This window comes from Phlebotomus papatasi, chromosome 1, assembly GCF_024763615.1.
Source record: "Phlebotomus papatasi isolate M1 chromosome 1, Ppap_2.1, whole genome shotgun sequence".
Classification (NCBI taxonomy): Eukaryota; Metazoa; Arthropoda; class Insecta; order Diptera; family Psychodidae; genus Phlebotomus; species Phlebotomus papatasi.
Window position 1 is genome coordinate 91,701,988 of NC_077222.1, and position 7,758 is coordinate 91,709,745.

At 34.8% G+C, this 7,758-nt stretch overlaps 1 protein-coding gene across 1 annotated transcript; it reads left to right on the plus strand.

Annotated features, from left to right (window-relative positions):
* Window positions 1-2,712: 2,712 nt before the first annotated feature.
* Window positions 2,713-3,633, plus strand: LOC129809733 (lysozyme c-1). Its single transcript, XM_055859779.1, has 3 exons — window positions 2,713-2,903; window positions 2,982-3,264; window positions 3,323-3,633. Exons 1-3 carry the CDS (start codon window positions 2,898-2,900, stop codon window positions 3,547-3,549), a joined length of 516 nt encoding a protein of 171 aa, XP_055715754.1. The 5' UTR covers window positions 2,713-2,897; the 3' UTR covers window positions 3,550-3,633.
* The last annotated feature ends 4,125 nt before the right edge of the window (window positions 3,634-7,758 follow it).

A 7,758-nucleotide genomic window follows, 5' to 3' on the forward strand; every position in this document is an offset into this window, starting at 1 on the left:
CATTTCATATAAAAAGAGGCGAAATGAAAGAAAGAGACGTATATAGAAATAGAGAGAGAAGAATAGCTGTTATGAGTGCCAAAAAACTATTCTTCTCTCTTTATTTCTATATACGTCTCTTTTTTTCATTTCGCCTCTTTTTATATGAAATGTGTAAGTGAGAGTGCAAAAGAGAATGCTCTTCAGTAGGTTAGACAAAGATACCAAATAATTATATATAATAAGAGATTTTATTTTTATAATAATGCATTTTATTTTCAATAAATTATTGTGAATAAACGAATTAGGATAGAAAATTTAAACCAAAAAGATATGAAAGAATATTAAATTCTCTAACTTTTAGACATAGTTATTTGACATATAAAATGCTCTATTAAAGTGGGAAAATTACTAGAAGATGGAAAAAACACAGAAAAATGCACCATTTTAGGTGCCCTTTTTCAAAAAATCTTTAAAAAAATATACTTCATTTTCATCGTAGGTGCTTGATATGTTCACAAGAGTTATAGAGGATGAAATTACGCGTCAGTTTAGCTTTATGTGACTACCACCGGATAATTAGAACCGGAGATATGAATTTTTGAATTTTATAAAACATCAAAAAACTAAATATGCTTTTTCAAAAAAATCTAGAGGTGACCCGGACAAACGGATTGCAGATTTGAGGTCCTTAAATGACCCTCTAACAAGTTTTGGCACTCTCGTCAAAGACACCCACAACGTGTCGCACAGTGTAATTTTAAAAAAATACATGGACTAGTGCGACCCAAGTGTCAAATTTGAAACCAAATATGGACTATAGCGAGACTCTACTGTATCCAATAATGAAAAAAATCGCACGACGCATTTTCGAACAATCCCAAAAAAAAACATTTTTAAAGGTAAGGGGTGGGGTGAAGTGGGGGAAATGAGGGTCATGTTAGTGGTCCCAGGGTCAACTTATGGGGGGTTCCACGATGACCCCAAGTCTCTATTTCTAACCGTTTAGTCTCTAAACGTGGATAGATGGACAAACACAGAAATCCTCTATGAAACGCGAAGATTTGTTGTGACAAGAGGTCCCCGGGGGGGGGGGGTGTAAAGTGGAGATTTTGTGGGTGAAAAAATCGGAGGATTATTATACCGCTCTCTCTGTGGAGTTCGAGCAGTAAAATTACAGAGAATGTTGAAATTCCGTTTAAAGTTGCACAATATTGTGCAACAATAAATTTAATTTCAAAATTTTGTGAAAAATATTTTTTGTAAAATTTGGCAAATGTTTAACAAATTAATTTCCAAACTTTTACATTCAAGGAAGAGATCTATATTTTTTTTTAAATACTATCATGGCCAAATCTAAAAAGGAACTTCATACAGAAACATGTTTTTAAAACTGGATACGAAAAATTGTACATTTTTTAGGGATAAAGTATTTGTCCTAAAAGGAAACGGATGAAGAGAACTGAAAAAAATACTGTTAAAAAAGGATAAATTACGCTGTACACAGTTATAAGGCAGAAAAGGTAAACTGGAGGCTAATATTTTATATAGTTTTAACACTATTTACCCCGTGCCTCCCAACATTTTATATCCCGAGTAAGGGGGTGAATGAGTATGGCCAGCGAGTGAACCAAGGGGTGAATAAGTGGCTCTCAGAGTGAATTGTGAGCGGATATCGGCAAAGTTGTGCCGATCTGAAACTAAAAATCGACAGATCGGTACTATTATGCTAAGTAATGACCAGCGCACAATAACTTTTGTTTGTAAACATGGTTTCAAAATTTCCTATTAAAATGAGCGAGATGACTAGATTTAGATCTCGTTCACTCTCATTGAAATGTCAAAAACATGTTTACCAAACAAAAGTTATTGTGCGTTGGGCATAATAGACAGATCGGCACAATTTTGCTAGAAATCGACAGATAGGCTAGGCATGTTAATTAGCAAAAATCGGCAGATCTCCACGATTTTAACAAAGAATCGTCAGAACTACAGTAGACTCTCACTCAATCGGCCCTTTTTCAATCGGGCGGAAAATTTTATTGACAATTTTCACATTTTAATTATGAAGCTAATTTGCTCAAATTTGCTGTAGTTCTTCTTATTTTATCGTGATCCTTTATAATTGAGCGCTTTTTGTGGAATTTACAAAGGCTTTGACGCCCAAATCTATCGATAAACCAGATGAAATTTCGCTCCAAATGCCCAATTGAGAAAGAGTCTACTGTATGTATCAGTTCGCTCTTATGAAGTATAGCATTCGTTTAAACTCGTGCAACATCATAAATTCCTTACAGACATTTTCAATGGAAAATTTTAATGTACTGTACTGGAAACACTGATCTTGTGAACTTACTCGGCAGACCAGTACGAGATCGATAAATCGGCAAATTGGCCTAATTTTCACAAAAGATCGGCAGATCGGTATTTAAGTGAACAATGAGCGGCACAGTTATCTACCCCTTGGGGTGTACCGTGAGTACCAGATCGGCAGATTGCGCCGATCTGTCTCTAAGATCGCGCTGATTGGCATCGAAAGTGGAATATCCTAAAACGACCAACAAGTTACTGTTCTACTAATCTAATTTGTATTAGAAAAGAAATACTGATGCGCTAAGTATCACCATATTATAATTTTTTGAGTAGATGCGAACATTCGGTATCTGGTAATAGAACAAATGATTTTTTTCAAAATAAGTGTCATTGCATTAACATGCGCAAGTATTTATCGAAATTAAATAATCTGAATGTAAGCATTTTTATGAAGAACCCTGCATTCTCTGCTGCTCACATCGTATATAAGTGGCTGAATTTGATAAGGCAGCTTCAGTCATATTAAAACTCTCTTCTGAGAAAGATCCCAACACATTCAAGTTAAAGATATTCTTAGCACGTGGTGAACATACGATACTATTAGAATGAAAGTGAGTCCAATGAGTCATAATTTCATCATTACTCAGAATCATCAAATTAAATTAAACAATTTTTCTCGATTCTTCTAGTTCTTGGCTATTGCTGTATTTGCTGTAATTTTAACAGTGAGCAGTGCTCGAATATATGAACGCTGTGAATTGGCCAGAGAACTCGCCAGCTATGGATTCCCTCGCCATGAACTTCCAGATTGGATTTGTTTAGTGCAGAGTGAGAGCAATTTCAATACTCGCGCCATAAATCACGACAATTCCGATGGATCAAAGGATTGGGGACTGTTCCAGATCAATGATCGATACTGGTGCAAGGGAAGCTACAGAGGAGGAAAGAACATCTGTGGAATTAGTTGTGAAAGTGAGTGTAAATTAATTGATCAAGGAAGATCAAGTAAATGATTTGATTGATCTTTCAGAACTTCTGAGTGCCGGTTTGGGCTACCAGATTGACTGCGTGAGGACAATCTTCAGAGAACACGGTTTCAAGGGCTGGGAAGGATGGAAAGCAAAATGCAGAGGAAGACACTTGCCCAGCTTGGACCATTGCTTCTCCCACAGTGCTTATTACTTTACCGTGGAATATGATAACAATCTTCCGGAACTTCTCATGCTGGGCAATGGATTGGACTTGAAATTTAAATAAGATCATTTCGCTAACATAAAAATTATATTTATATATTTAAACCGTTCGAGAATACTTTAATAAATATAGAAAATGCATTGTTATATGATGATTTTTTACTTGCAGGAGATTTTCCATATTTTCTAAACATTAATAACATTATGAATTCCATTAATTTGTGGTAACAGAATAAGTCCTCAACTAGGATAGTATACAAGAAATTTCCCCTTCGATTTTGTAACCTTTGTAAAATTAAAATTTTACTCTTGTTCTAGTTAGACAAATTAGTCTTCTTCTGACCAATGATTTCACAATAAAGCGTAATCACTTTAATTGTAAACGAGATTCCTGAAGAAATTTTGGCTCTGTTACTTAAATAGTAACAATATCTTTTTAATATCACTAAATTCTGTACAGTTGCTTGGTGCTGAGAAATTATAGATATTTATGATTGGCGTTAATCCTCTATTCTAAATTCACTAAATTCAGATACAGGAAATTAATAAAATCGATAGAGTCCAATATGAAGTTTAGATTCAAAATCTTCTTAAAAATTGATTAAAATCGTCCTTTCGAAAGCAATTTAAAATATACAAATCCTTTTATTTTCTTCTAATTAGTTATGTGTTATAAAACCTAAAGACGAGCATTGTCAAAAACGTTTTAATCACTAAAAGGCTTAGCTTTGAGGGGATCAGTTTGACGATAAGTAAAATATATTTTAACAGTTTAATAGTAAAAGTCATGAACTTTTGCAATGAAAATGGGATAAATGAACTCTTACGATTCTTACCTTTCCCATAACTCTTCACTATATCGATAACAGAATACAGACCCAAGAAGCAACGAGAAAAATATGCTGGACGCACCAACGACATTATCCGAGACGGCTTAACGTAATTATAATCAAAGTAACGATTTAGACTCGTTAGATTACATACCCATCAATTTCCCACTAAGTCGTATCTCGGCTTAAACTGTATGTCTGTCAAGGGCATATGTGTCTAATATCTCAAACCATCGTTCTTTTTTCTAATGGCTTTAGTATTCGCACTTCAAACTGAAGCAGAACGAAATTTTGAGAAAAATATATTGGGCTAGAAGCGAAAAAATTGCAAATATCGACTTCACTTCTTGGGGGACCCCTACATAATTTTTTTTCCTACACAGTAAAAAATTGTGTGAGAAATAAAGTTGTGTATTTGAAAAGTTGTGTAAATTCACAAGCAATATGGTTGTAAATTGTAAAACTACTATCATAGTGGTGGTACGATACTAACATAATGCTAGTAAAATTATGTATTGTGTAAGGAAATTTGTGTATTGAAAAATTTGTGTGAGAACTGTCAAAATTCCATTGTTTACTATTGCAATTTTTCTAAGATTTCAGATAGATTTTGTATTTTTAACTGCCTAATTGTCTTCTGGAATCATTCATTGGATTCTTAAAATGTGCCTCAGTCGTGAAAAATTAGGAATAATTATGTAATAACAGAAAACAGAGGAAGCATCATGTAAATTAGAAAAATTGACGATGCAACTCTTGGCCATTTGCTGAAGAGAAGTAAGCAAGTCGGTAGCGCAGGCAGAAAACACGAGACCATCAACGCAAAGATTATGGGTTCAAGTCTCAGACTCTCTCTTATTTTTTTTTTTCCTTTTTTTATTCTTTTTTTCTTTTTTTTTCTTAGTTTAATACCGAGACATATCACAGATAATACAAATAAACCGAACAAAATTGCTCTACAATCAAAATTATAGACAGGAAGCCATTTTATAAAATTGAAAATACACAACTTTGCCAATACACAACATTTCCAATACACAAAATTTACAACCATAGCGCTCGTGCAAAAATTACCAATCGTAGTGGTTGTAAATTTTTTTACTGTGTAGAAGTGTATCGATCTACTTCTAAAAACAAGTTCTTTTTCACGTTATCTCAATAAATTTTAAGGACTATGTATATGTTTTTAAGTTTGTTCAGAAGAATATTCAGGTCATCCATATATTGTAGGTCAATTGTACGCCTATTTTTGATTTATTAAAACCTAAAAAATTAATGCATAGCAAAAAAGCTTATTTTAAAGTTTATAAAAACATTATAAACTCTTTCTTAAAGAAGAAAACAACTTAGCTAAATTTCACGTTTTCAAAATGAAATCCCGAGTAAATTAGAAGAAAACTAGCTTGAATGAAATATCATAAAGTCAAAAATAAACGTATAAGTATATGCATAATCTTAAGAAGTTAAGCGACAGGAACAGAACTAATATGTGAAAATAGTATAATAAAGAAGAAATTACACAGATTTGCGAAATTCATTTCAAATTGCATAATATTGCGCAAGAAGTTGCGAAATATTGCGCAATATTAAATCCCATTGTAAATTCTTGTGAAATAATATTTTTTGTCAAACTTGATATTGGTCTGGATAAAGCTTTTTACGATTTCCAGAGAGAAATAGAGGGGAAGAGACTACGGGCTAGGCCAGCAGCATTTATTTGCTATGGCCTAGATTTGGGAGTTTGCGAAGTAGGGTAGTTGTGTTTCAAAGGTGTTCCTTGATGTCGAAAAGACGTCTTCCTGGGCTGCATCATTATTCCTAATGCGTATCTTCTACCCCTGTTAGAGCTAAGGACGGCTGGGATCTCTGTTTCTCAAAGGTAGAGTCTTTCTATCTGCAATGCAAGATGGGACAGAAGCCACGCGAATCTTAACTAGAAGCTGTCGTCGAGCTAATAGAAAGTAACACGCATAATGCTAAAATGATCCAGACATGAGAGCATCATTTTCCAAGCGTCCAACTCTTGCAGAGTTATGGATGATAATGCCCTCCATTCGATAACTATGAGCGACCGATCAGGCAAGGGTTGGGGTCCACAAAAAAATCGTAACGCGAAAGCGAACTCACGCGGGCGGAGGCTTCCTTTTCAATGACAATGGGACCGAGCAGTTTTAGCCGCCTTACGACTTAAGAAGTAGACAATCTTCATCCAGCCAATCCGCTGGTTTTTACGACGGTTCCGGATAATTTCCTACGAACCGTATATATAGGCTCTACGAAGAGGGGTCCCGAAATATAGATGAAATCAAAATTCCACAGGAAGGGAAAACAAATGGGACAGGGGAATTGAGGGCGTCAGTTACTAAGCTGCGCCACAGAATGCTTTAAAACACTTGAATTTCATTAAATTGAAAATGTGTACTAGTACCGTTTAGAATTAAGAATAAATATATGTAATCAAGTCAAAATTTTACTCAAAATTTGTAAAATATTTAGAGAATAAAGGTTTTCCCAGAAAAGAAATGGCAAAAAATACTTTGACACCCTTGACATCCCCCTGTTCGTAAACATTTCTTTATTATTTCTAGGACTTAAGGATGGTCTTTACCGATCGGACATGGTAGATCGGATCGGTAAAGACTGTCCTTAAGTTCTAGAAACAAAGAAAAGCTGAGGAACAGGGGGATGTTAAAATCACCCGCAGGGGACAAAGTCAGCCGTACTTACGGTACTTAAAATAATTTCTATAATTTCCAAGAGAAAATTACACAGAATTGCGAAATTCATCTTTGAATTTCGTAATATTGTGTAATGGTGCCAGTCAAAATTCCAAACGTTAAAATCCCGAAAGTTAATATTCCGAAAGGGCCAAAATCTCGAAAGCCAAAATCCCGAATGAGCAAAATCCTGAAAGGCACAGCATATATTTATGGATAATTTCCTAAAACACACAACAAATTTGTCATTGCCTCTAGCAATGACAGACGGCTTCAATCGCCGGAGTAGCTATGACATTTTTAAGAATTCGGGATTTTTTCCTTTCGAGATTTCGGCGTTCGGAATTTGGCTCATTCAGGATTTTAGCTCATTCGGAATTTTAGGTTTTCGGGATTTTTACTCAATTTTGATTTTGGATTTCGGGATTGTAGTCCATTCGGAATTTTGGATTTTCGGGATTTCGACACAATCTAAATTATTGCTTTTCAGGATTTTGGCTCATTAGGGAATTTGACATTCGGGATTTTAACCCATTTGGAATTTTGACTCTTCGGGATTTCGACTCTATCTGGATTTTGGCTTTTCGGGATTTGCCTTCTCAAGATTTTGGCCCAATTTGAATTTTGGCTTTTAGGGTTTTTGACACAATCTGGATTTTGGCTTTTCGAGATTTTGGCCAATTCGAAATTTATGTGGCTCATTTAGGACCTCGCCTTTTCAAGATT